General features: G+C 44.4%; 1 protein-coding gene across 1 annotated transcript in view; it reads right to left on the bottom strand.

The window, feature by feature from the left end:
* Positions 1 to 11,802, bottom strand: part of LOC147418284 (uncharacterized) — a 33,543-nt gene extending 21,741 nt beyond the window's left edge. The window contains exons 1-3 of the mRNA XM_086507475.1: positions 10,174 to 11,802; positions 8,364 to 8,589; positions 8,137 to 8,238 (exon numbers count right to left, since the gene is read on the bottom strand). Coding sequence (XP_086363601.1) covers positions 8,137 to 8,238; positions 8,364 to 8,589; positions 10,174 to 11,783 — 1,938 coding nt within the window. The 5' untranslated portion in view covers positions 11,784 to 11,802. The remainder of the gene's footprint in view (positions 1 to 8,136; positions 8,239 to 8,363; positions 8,590 to 10,173) is intronic.
* Positions 11,803 to 12,711: the final 909 nt, after the last annotated feature.

Genomic DNA, 12,711 nt, shown 5'->3' with positions numbered 1-12,711 from the left:
ATTCAGGTTTATTGATGTTGGTTCGGCATGAGCTTCAGCCTCCTCTGTTGTATAATGATCCACAAGGCCGTTGGATTGTGATTCAATGCCTGTTGAATGGTCATGTATATGAATTTGGAGACATTTATGCACATACAACAGCTCGGCAAAGGGCTGTCCTATGGCGAGACATCTCTTCTCGCTCATGGACTTCAAATGCATTCCTTTGCTGTTATTTTAATAATACCCCTAGTATGGATGATAGTACCACAAGTAATTCATATATGTTGCTTGCGGAAAGGCAAGAATGGGATAATCTCTTTGCCTCTACTCAGATGCTTGCTTTATGGCAGTATTTGTATCCAAATGTCTCTGGATTTACTTTTCAACATGCTGCTCACTCTTCTTATCGAGCGCGAATGGATCAATGGTATATGCTTAATATGCAAAAATATGAGGATTTGGTACGTGACGCGAGCATGGATTACACCTTACAATTATCTGATCATTACCCTGTTTTGTTGAACTTGAGTTTTGGGCAGTCTCTTTGTGATCGGCCTCTTCCTAGGAAATGTCTGCTGCATATTAACAATGCTTATCTCACTCACGAGGTTTTTCGTGACATGATTTCTGACATTATCCCCCCTCTGCTTGCTCACATGGATCTTGATCTTGATGTTGCCTGGTATCGCTTTGTTATGAGGGTGCAAAGTGTTATTTATGACTATGGTACGGATTACATACAGTGCACTCGGGGGGATGTCAAGGATGCGAAGCAAGCTTGTCAATGGCTGCAAGTATTGGCTGATTTGCGGCCTTTGTTTGACTCTGAGATGTCGGAGTTGTGTGAAGCTTGTGTGTGTAATCAACATAATGACTATGGTACGGATTACATGCAGTGCACTCGGGGGGATGTCAAGGATGCGAAGCAAGCTTGTCAATGGCTGCAAGTATTGGCTGATTTGCGGCCTTTGTTTGACTCTGAGATATCGGAGTTGTGTGAAGCTTGTGTGTGTAATCAGCATAATGATAAGCGAAAAAATGCTAAATGGCAGATGTGTGCCCGTCAACAGTCTTTTATGGACAAAGCTTGCGCTTCGAAGCAATTCTTTAAGCATTTGCATTATACAAGGGTCTCACAAGCAATCAAGCGGGTTATGCTTCCCTCGAGTGTTTGGACTTCTTCGAAGCAGGAACTTGCTAATGCCATGGTTTTACATTATCGCCAGGTGTTTGATGCTCCTTCTCAGGCATCTTCAACTGCTTGCCACGTACGTCAATTGATGCTTTCTTTTGTTCATTCGATCATATCCCCACGAGATGCATGTTGCCTTGAGGAAGCATTCACTAACTCGCAATTGCATAGTGCGTTGCTTGCATTGGGCCGTTGGCAGTCTCCCGGTTGGGATGGGCTTACTGTAGAATTTTTCCTCTCCTTTTGGGAGACTCTTGAATAGCCATTGCTTTTCATGATAAATGCAGCTTGGAAGAAACAAGATTTGCCTCTTTCTTGGAAAGAAGATTTACTTAAATTGTTGCCTAAGCAAGCGCTTTGCGAGCGATTCTCTCACTGGCGCCCTATTACTTTGATGTCGGTGGTTTACAAGATGGAAGCCTTGGAATTGTTTGGCATTGCGGCTGGACTTAGAGTCAACTTTTGTAAATCAAAGCTTCTGCCTCTTTGTTCTTGTGATTGGCATAGTCTATTGTGGCCAGGTGAGATTGTTTCTCCAAATGTGATTACTAGGCATTTGGGTTATCAAATTGGATGGAATGTCTCTCACTCTCAGAAAGTGGATTGGGTTATGCAACATTTGAATGTCAAATTGCATTACTGGAAGTTATCTACTTGGCCATTACATGTTCGTCTGCGAATTGTTCAGCGTATCCTGATGGCATATGTTCAATTCTTTTTGCCACTGATGCACTGGTCTCGTCGTTGTCTTGATTCTCTTATGTCGGACACTATGTCCCATTTGTGGCGGACCCATGTTCAAAAAAAAGGATTGCGCTTGATGTCAATGGAGAAGCTTTGCACTCCTAAACATCTTAGTGGCCTTAATATCTTGGACTTGCGCAAGCATGTTCTTGCTAGGAAGGCTATGTTGTTGCCTACACTTGCGCAAAAAATTCAGCCTTGGACTCTGATGTTTGCATACCTCGGACAGCATGTTGTTACTTCCTCATTCGGCCATTGGCAATCATCTATCTAGGAGGTGGTGTTTGGCAAGATGGAAGGGCACATTCTTGGACGTCTGCTTCCACTTTCTTATCTACCTGGAAAGAGGTTACGATTCATCTTTCATGGAAACCTCGACAGGGAGGTGATTCGATTCGTATGGAGAGTCACCATTGGAGCCGGGCATTCTCTCTTACTTTGGTTGACCCCTCGCCTCACCAGGCTTACTTCCTCTCTGGTCGTGACATTCGTGTGGTTGAGGATGTAGTTGATGAGGCCGGATATACTTTGGAGTTTCCCTTCGTCGCTCGCCGTTTTGGATTGGGCATGCATTTCCGTCAGTTTTGGAGAGAACTTCAAAACATGTTGCTTGCTTTTTTGCCCGTTACACCTTTGCCTGATGGTGATCGCATGTCTGATTGGGATCTTCCAGAAACGCCTTTTCGAGATATTCCTGCCAATCGAATTTATGCTCTTCCTCTACCACAACCCTCGCTTGCTGAACATTGTAATGCCCTTCGGCACATGCACAAAATCTGATCTCTGGTGGAGAAGCTTCTCTCTGCCTCGTGGAAAAGCCATTTGCCTTTGAAGGAGCGACTGTTTCTTTGGCGTTGTTTGCTTGGAGTGCTCCCAATCGGCACTTTTCTTAGGGCACGTCATATTTGCCCTTCTTGTGTCCGTTGCTCAACCACAGAAGAGAATGTCTGCCATTTGTTGTGGGATTGCTGCATTACTAGAGATTTCCTTCGCCGTGTATAGGCCTGTATGCGGCTCCGTTTTCCAGGGATTGTCTTCCACAAGAGGTTTTGGGTGTTTGGCATTTTCTCACTGACACTACAGCGTTTCGCGGTTTTCTTCATTTGGTCAGATACTAGGCTTATTGAACCCTGTGGCATCAACATAATGCTTACATGTTCCATCGTACGCATGCAGACCCGTTCCCACTCTTCAAGCTTTCTCTTAGGCAGTCGTTACAGTTTGCTTTGGAAGTTGGTGATATCACGGCAGAGATACATCAGCTTTCCTATGAATATTTCTAGCTACATTGTACAGCTGAGTAGTTATGTGTTCCTCCCCTTGTATATGATCCTTTCCGTGGGTTTTCCTCGCTTCGAGGTTTCCCACTAGTAAATTAATCATATCGATTTACACAAAAAAAAAAAGTGTGTGATGGAGTAGAGAGAGTAGTAGGATATTAGTGTGTATCAAAGTTACCCGAAACGGAAACAGGGAACGGGAACGGGGGCCTCCGGAACGCCCCCCCCCCCCCCCCCCCCAAAAAAAGGCGGAACGCCCCCCCCCCTCCCCCCCCCCAAAAAAAGGCGGAACGGGAACGAGGTCTGGAACGATAAGTTTAAAATATGTTTAAATTAGGTTAGATTTAACATATATGTTAGTAGAGAGCCATACACACCCATAGTCCAAGTAGGATCCTATTTAGGCATGCTCTGCAATGATTCTTCAGTCTTAAGGCTTACACGCGATTGCACAATACACAATACATGAATTGGGATCATCCTTTACAAAAGCATCTTGATTCTTCATAGAAAGAACATTAACTCAGAGTTGAAGAATAGAGTCCAAAATCCACACAAAAGCTTGGAGCAAAAAGATGATAGATCATAGATTATAAAGATGGCTTACAAGGCCAGCCAAGGCGCTACAAAAAGATATGTAGAGGCTAAGAGTGCTAAATAACAACTATAAGAGTCAATAGGTGACATGTCAAGACTCAATCACTCATATGGTAGTGCAATACAAAAAGGGGGTAAAGCCGACGGCCACAAAGGAAACAAATATCAAAAACCAATGAGCAATGAGTCATGACTCATACCTGATGTTCACCTCTAGGTAGGGATAGAAGAGCATCTCACCTCCCAATCTGTAGTAGAGTCCTGGACGTCGTGAATATCATCCCAATCCTCCTGCATAGGCTCATCCTCATGCGTAGATCCTCTTGCCTCTCCAAGCACCTCTGCCTCTACTTCCATCTCCCACTGTAGAAAGGGATTTGTCACTTTGGAAGATGATTTGCAAAGCATTCTTAAGTTTGCACTGACGAAAACAAGGTCATTTGCTCTCTCCACTCCAAGTCGGTTCCTCTTTCTAGATGCAATGTGGCTATATACACTCCAAAATTGCTCCAAGCAAGAGGAGCTAACCGCTTGGCTGAGAATGCGGACGGCAAGTCGCTGAAGATTGAGACCGTCTGAACCATTTTCTTGCCACCACAAGACAGAGGAAATCTTGGTGCCATCAATTTAAGCATCGGCTGTCCCAAATGATCCTCGCATATCCCTGTAAAATGCAAGTTGATCCTTTATTTTGCGTTGCATGTCACGATCAGGGTGAAGCTTCTTCAAGATGGTGTTCCAATGTGCGTTTACCTCCGAATCATGCTCCTGCCCTCCACCCTCGAACTCTGGGTCCAACACCAAAGCTACACCATGAAGAGGTGAACTATAGGCATTCCACCTGCTACTGCAAAGCTCTTTGATTTCTTCAAGCCTATCTAGGTTCTTCTCATACTCTTCAAGGGCCTCGACCATGCGATCCATTGTTGTTGCATACCATCCATCACTAAAAGCAAGTGGGTCACTGGTTTCACCATTTTGTCAATACTCTTTAGGGACTCCCAAAACTCAGGATCCTCCACCTTCCCTGTACAAATGATCCCTGCGACTATACTTGCATGGGTAGTCTCAGCAAACTCTGTACTGATGAAGAGCTGCCACACTGCACTTTAAGACTCTACAAAGCGGCTCACCATTAGATAGTTGTAGGCAAAGCGGGTCTCATAATACTTTGAAAGCACTTTACCTCCCGACCGCTTCAAGAACTCGGCTCGAAGTATGTTGTGGTTGTTGATGAAAGCAACCACCTTGGACGTGGATGCAATGAGAGGCTCTATCCAAGGTAGTTTGTCGAAATCCTTCAAGAGGTTGTTAAGGCACTGTGCCATGCAAAAGGACACCGTGATGTGAGGATAAGTGCCTTCCAAAATAGCTTCGGCTGGCCTGTTTGATGCCTCCCCATCGGTGACCAGACCTATCACAAGGTCCGACCCAATGGTCTCTATGGCGGAGGCCCACTCACCCGCAAGGACATCTGCTGATTTTCCTGTCTCCGTGGCATCAAGGAAGTGGGAAAAATGCATCTCCCCTTTGGAATAGGCAACAATGCCATGGATCGACCTCCTCCTAGTGTCGCTCCATCCATCCGCAATGAGGGTCACGTCATACTTCGTCCATTGCCTCTTCATGTTGAGGGTTGCCATCTCCACAACGGCCTTCTCTCTATCGAGTAGAGTAGTACGGAGGGCCTCGAAAGAGGGTGGCACGTAGCGTGCCCCATACTCTCCAATCCTCGTGCACATGGTCTTGAAGTACTCTGACCTAGACATTGCACACAAGAGGTATTAGTATTTACTATTTAAATGAGAATGAGAATTGAGATGATTGATTGTATGAAAATGATAGTAAGTCTTACCGAGCCTTTATGAAGGGGATGTGATCGTGATAGAAAAAGCGGGCAACACTTGCATCCACATCCTCCTTCCTTTTTGGATCCCAAGTGGTATGTAGGGTGCGTTGGTGAGATTTGGGAGTGGAGACCGGAGTAGTATTAGGCATTGAAAATGCCGATCGAAATGATATCGCCATCGTCTCCATCGTTGCCGCATTGCTATCACCACCAACCGATGAAGGTGTCGACTGCGGGACGCTTAGGCCTTGCTGCTTCTTTCTCTTCTTTGTTGGCTGCATCCTTGGTCTCAAATACCTTGAACAATTGCTCGTTGACGGCCTTGCATATTGCTATTTGTTGTCCCTCTAGCTTAAGGAGGTGAGCACGGACTTTGGTTGTGCCGAATTGCCGTTCGAAGCCGCATAGTTTGCACTTCCATGCGTGTGCACCACCGGACTTTCCCAACACTCGGGAATGCACTTCATCCCACCATGATGCTTCATCCTTCTTCTTCTTGGCACCCAAGGGATCACGTTCACTTGATGCGGAAGCTTGTGCCATAAGTGATGAGACTCGATAGAGAGAGAGAGAGAGAGAGAGAGAGAGAGAGAGAGAGAGAGAGAGAGAGAGGATGATGGAGCGGTGGAGAGTGAGGGAGAGGTGGAGTTTTGAATCTCAAGCTTGAGCCTTGAGGCCCAAGGGAGAGGGAGAGCAGTGATGAATGAGTAAATCATGACTCAAGACTCGAGAGAGATGGAGAGGTGGAGCTTGAGCCTTGAGGGAGAAGTGGAGCGGCAAGCCTTGAGGCCCAAGGGAGGAAGAGAGAGAGAGAGAGAGTGCCTTGGTTTGATGAAGAGGTGGAGAAGGCTGGAAGGCTTGAGGAAAGTTGAAACAACCGGCTCTTGCCTTGCCCCTTGAGGCTTGAGGGAGCTAATAAATATGCCTCATTGCCTTGGGAGCCTTGGCTTATATAGGAGAGGACAAGACCCCCTCTCTTTCCTCCCTCCCCCAAACCACTCAAAAGCGCCCAAAAACCCACCAACAATCGGATTTTCTAAACTGTCCAACAGCCTCTTTTTTTTAAAATATGCCGTTCCGGCTACCGTTCCGTTCGCATTCCGCCCGTTCCGTCGGCCGTTCCGGTGACAGAATTTCCGGGAACGCCGTTTCCCCCGCGCCTCCGTTTCGACTCCCCGACCGCTTTGGGAAAGCGTTCCAAGAACGGGAGGGGCCCGTTCCGCCCGTTCCCTATTACTCTGGTGTGTGTGTGTGTGTGTGTGTGTGTGTGTGTGTGTGTGAGAGAGAGAGAGAGAGAGAGATGGAGTAGAGAGAGTAGCACAATGTAGTCTTGAAATGCTCTTGATAATTGAACTTTTCTTGATTGGAATGAAGAGAGGGAATACAAGTTAGCATAATAGCCTTATATAGGCTCAAGATGGAAGGTGGTAATAATGGTGAAAGTGATATACACCATGTGTGAAAAAGGGCAAATAGCATGTGAGCTACAACAAGGAGCATGTGTGCATAGAATAAGAAGCATGTGTTAGGGAACTCTATGTAAGAGGTTGTATGTATGCACATAGGGGTGCATGCTAGTATGCTTGGCTTTAGGGAGTGGTCACACATAGAGTGTAAGCTAAAGACTTACCCCAACCTATACCAAGCTTCATTCTTTTTGGGAGCACTCCCATTTTTGGCTCCAATTAGATGAGGTTGTTCACTCACTAGGACAATGAGTGGTCTTGTGGCAACCAACTTGTAGTTGGGATACACTCACATGCACCAAAACAATTATAGTTGGTATACGGTTCACACTTGGACGGACACTTACCTGATGGACCAAGGTTGTCGATGGTCTAGGAGACCACATGCGCTTGGCGGGACATGGGGTAGTTGTGGCCAAGTGGACACCATGGCCAGCCTACCACTTCCCACTATAGTCCAGAGATCTGTAGCTATCTCTCAAGAGATACTTCTTAGTAGTCTTGGGTGATATGCATCATTATCTATATGGTCAATCCCCGGCATGAGTCTGAGTAATGAATCTTTGGTCTAGAGTCTAGTCATTTTACACGGCACTCTCCTTGCAAAGTTGAGCCTCAACATCCCTTTGTATCTGTGTGCACTTGGTCTGGAGCTATGTGTGCTGCTAGCCAGTCTATAACTGATACACTAGAGCACTGAAGCTTATATTGAGCTTGGAGTCTATCTTGTTGTGTCTATTTCTTTGTTGTATTTCATTTCATTTATGTAATATGTCTTCAATTGTCTAGATGTGCACCATGAAGTGAAATTTACATTTCAAGGATAAAATGTTTGGTGGTGAAAGTGTTTCCTATACGCTTGCTTCTTTTCAATGTATGTTTAGGTGCCATAGCAATTGAAGGGGGGGACTGAACCTGCCAACTTGTGATTTACAGCACACTCCCACAAACCCATACCAGCTAGCCTATCCGCAAAAGAGCTCAACATTCTTGTTATATGCATTATGTCTTTCATGTTAGACTGACCTCATAATAATCCGCTAATTCTCTCAATTGCTCTTTTGGATGCACTCGTGTAGAGGCTCTTGTGTCCAAACCTTGTGAATAATTCAAGAAGCCCTCTCTTCTCTGTGAACAAGTTTTGTAACAAGCATGAGTTCCAGAGTCCATAGTTTCTGACATGGCATGCTTTGAAGCAAATAATAAAAGTTGTATCTAAACCCAATTTTTAAAAAGAATTTTAAAGCCAGAACCTTCAAGTCTAAGTCCTTGATAGAATCACGCATGACTTCCAAAAGTCGTACATAAAGAGAATTATAGAAGATAAAACCATCTTTAACTGGTCCATTCAGGAGTCTGAACTTTTCATACGCAATTTTCAATACTCTTTGTTTCATTTCTTGTTTTAAGAAATGCCATGTTCCACTCTTGATCAATTCATTTGAGAGCAGTTGTCTCATTCGCTCCTTGTGCTCAAGCCTGAATCCAAGCACAATTTTTTTCGTCATTACAAGCCCAAGACAAAAACATTGACACAAATCTGGCAATTCAACCATCATGTTATGACAATCTCCATGCTTCTTTACTTTAAAGACATTCAAGAAACACATTATGGTAATGCTTTATAACGATAAAATCAATTCAAATATGACATGTGTCATGATAGTGGTCCTCATAAATCTTCTTTTTCTACAAGGTTTTCACCCCCGTACCAAATTCAAGTTTTTGATATGCCTGGTAGCGGGTTGTTGTGACAGGTAAATAATTGGCTGGGTGTGCCATGCAACGTTTTAAGGCAAGTTGGCACCAAAGGAGAGCAATGGAGTAATCCTATTATCTCCACCACCTTCAAGCTTTTGATGTCGATTCCAATGGAAAAATCCTCAAGTCAAGTCCATCTTTGACAAGCTCACCTCTCAATAAGTTTTCCCAATGATGTTGCACAGTCCTGCTATTCCCAATCCTATAAAGCTATTTGACAATGTCTTTCATATAGAACATGCCTAGGCCAATAATGCTTAATAGAATGCCTTTTAAACGGTCTCATCTGATATCAAGAATGAAATACATTTCCAAAATAGGAGTCGAAGGCTAAACGAATCAGATACAATGGATAAAACAATGGGAAGACTAAACCAAAGAGGCTGCTAGATGGTGTCAATTCCTGACCGTGTTGAATCACTTCCACTTGATACCATGCAAAGAAACAATCTCCCAAGATGCCAAAGCACTAACTACAATCTCCTAATGAGAAAATGAAGGAACATTATCAAAGGCCAGAGGATGCTAAATGATGTAAAAGCTTGAGCCATGGTGTATCGCTTCAAGAAGAACTTCCTGAAAACTGCTCCATTTAATTTCCAATAATCAGGCAGAACAAGGATACTCATCCAACTACCTCTGTGATGAGTCTGGCCAATGTTGATATATCTGCCTGGAAACCTGTGTTTATAACATGCATCCCATGCGGCAGATATATCCTCACTTGAAAAGTAAAGCACTCATCTTTCTTTATTTGAAAATATCTTGCTTTCTTGCAGTTTTGAGAGCATCATGCCGTTAGAAACCTCTCAATTAAATATGCCTCAAGGGGTATAGAACCCAGCATGACACTCATCCACACCAAAGCAGCAACCACTGCGAGAAGAGAGAGGGAGAGCTCCACAATCGCACCAAGCATATGAGCCATCACAAAATGAGTAAAGCCATGACAACAGGTCACAGGTGTTGTCTTGGTTTTTAGTATGAATTGATGGTTGGCAGCTGAGAGGACAAACACTCTTATTGGGTGAGTTCCACTAAAAATACCTAGAAGTATGCGCCGAGGGAAATAAGACTAACATCCATCCTTGGCAACATTTGAGAATGAGCTATCATTGAAGAGTCAGTAACTTAAGCCTATAGAACGCAGCTTTTATAGAGTGAAGAACAGTAGATTGTCGTCCATTCCATCTCATAAAACAAGTGGCCAAGCACAGAACACATTAAAAATTACATTAAGAGTTAAAGCTCCTAGGAAACTCTCAATCCAAAATTCTGCATGGAATTAGAGAAAAGTTTTGCCTGTATGTCCAGTTTGGAGTTGAGCTGTCCGTATTCTGTCCTGAGATAACTTTCTCTTGCAGGGAGAAAATAGACTGTGCTCCCATTTGAACTAAGTCTTCGAATTCTTTGAATGCTATCTCAAGCTTGTCAGCAAAAGTTGGAAGCTTAGGCCTCATTGGTAAAATTTCCTCAAGAGTCAATTGTGGTTTTGGAGGGGCTACCCATACGGGCTGCAAGGGACTACTTGTTTTGATGCGAATTGACAACTGGGTGGAGCAGGCCTCCCATGCGCTGGTCAAAATATTTGATTCAAGTTCCTTATCAGTCTGTGAGCTCTTGTCTCTTAGAAAGGCCTGATTGGTAGCATACAACTGCAATGCACTGGACACGCTTGTTTCACAGGTACCTTCATTCAACAGAGCCGACAGGTTTAAATTGACACTTAGATGATCCCTCTCAAATGATCGTGATGTTTGATCACTTGTGCTGTACTTCGCAATTTCTCCGCACCATGTTTTCTTTTTCCATATGTCCTCCTTAAGCTCTCTCACTGCAACACCTGGAAGGAAACGCCTGAAGGAAGCATTCCAAGTGATCACATTGACATTTTCACAATTGTCGGACTCACTGCAATTAGCAGTTGCTTCTTTTGGTATGCCACCTGCTTCCAAAGAGGCTGCAACACATTGACCTCCAGATAAAGGACCATTCGCTTCAACTTGTGCAACACTAACTGTTCCACCATGAAACCTTGCCACATTAAGGCTCTGTTTTGCTTCTTGATTTGCGATTGTAAGGTTTGACCACCAACATCCTGTAAAACCAGGTATCTCAAAAGCCAAAGAATAGGTTGCTGAAGAACCACTGATCCCTCCATATTGAGGAGGCACTCTTACAACACAAAAGTCGCTAAATTCCAACACAACACCTCCATCTCTCTCATCATCAGACAGGATAGGTGTATCCAAAGTTATTTGCACCTTCATGGTAGCATTAGGGCAAAGGGAAGGAGCAACTTCCTCTGCAACGTTTCCTTTCTTGCCTTTTGAAGGCATCTTTTGAGGGGCATCGTTTTTAGTAGCTGCAGGTTGCTTGTTCTCGACCTGTTGATCTCCGATAATAACTGGTTTTATGGCGATATCTCTTTCCAATGACAGATTTGTTGAGAACAAGAGTTCAGAAAGGTCCACTGTAACCATTCCCACTGGAGTAGTGGTTTGTGAAGAAGGGGAGATCCATAGCAGAGAAACTCTCAGGGAATCAGTAACAAGCTGGTGCCAGAGAAGCCAATCTGATGCTCGAACATAATCAGAAAAAGCTCCAAGACAAAAACTTACTGGGGCAGAAGAGGCTTCTGCAGGATTTGAAGAAGGAATAGGAGCACGATCAGCCTTTGTCGCATCAGTTTTATTCTGATTAATGGACACGAGATCATCTGTTTTGGCGATGGCGGCGTCTGGTGCAGGAAGAGAGGGTGAAACTGCATCAGACTGGTAAACGGAAGTCTCATCTTGACCTGGAAACCGCAGAGCAATAGCAGCCCTGTAGCCTTCTTTACCTGCACTGGTGGTCCACACGTTGTCTGCAGAAACAATGGCGATCTTGAAGACACAAATCCTGGGCTCCATGACACTTTCAGTCACTCAGTTAACCGTCTATTGCGCGGGAACATTTTTGCTGGCTCTAATTTGAATACGAGGAATGTTTTTTTTTTTTTTTTTTTTTTTAATAGAGAGAATAGGAACTTGAAATTACAACTCACACACCCGACTCCATGAGGTGGAGCATCCTAGCCGGATAAGGGTGGCCAACCCATCATATGGACCATGGGAACAGCCCCTAAGGGCTTCATGTCACACGAGTTGTCAGGGAGGTTTGAACCCAATACCTTAGACACAAGAAGCTCTTGCTCTATCAATACGAGGAATGTTGTTGGAAGATGGCAGGGCCTTCCCATAGCTATATCTAAGTGCTGAGTCGCACCAAGTGCGAGCAAGAGGTTGGAAAAAGGTTGCATAGGGTCGCACCCAAAGCATGGATTGGTTTGCAGAATTCAAGGAGATCATGGTAGGCGTTTGATTGGAGAAGAGAGGCCTGAAACTAACGAAATTCTCTTTCTAGCATGAATATAGCTTATCACCTAGTATTTTGAAAGTGTTATTAGCAGCGCTTACTCAAAGCTTCTAAATTTTTGGAGAAAAACATGGACTTCTCATAAACTAGTAATCCTTAACACTGCTCACCCTGGGTGCGACCTAGCTCTAACGTGGGCATGGGTTGTCGGGGCCCTAGATCAATAGGAGTCTTTAATCCCATCTCTCATCCCCATGTGAGATATAGGTGAGGTTGTCCTTGAGCCCACAAAAGCTAACAGTTCAAGTGAAGGTTGCACCACTTTGGAAAATAGTATGTCCTTGTGGCTGCTCGAAGCCCCGACCTTCGTAGGCTAGGGAGCACATGTGGGATGGCCTCCATAACAGTGTATTGCAACCGCCAACAAGACTCTCGAGCCAAGCCGAGGAATATTGACAAGGGGGACCGAGATGGTTGACACAA

Source organism: Adiantum capillus-veneris, chromosome 30, assembly GCF_014529385.1.
Source record: "Adiantum capillus-veneris isolate H3 chromosome 30, ASM1452938v2, whole genome shotgun sequence".
NCBI lineage: Eukaryota > Viridiplantae > Streptophyta > Polypodiopsida > Polypodiales > Pteridaceae > Adiantum > Adiantum capillus-veneris.
The sequence above is the reverse complement of the archived record's forward strand: the minus strand, read 5'-3'. Positions and strand labels throughout refer to the sequence as shown.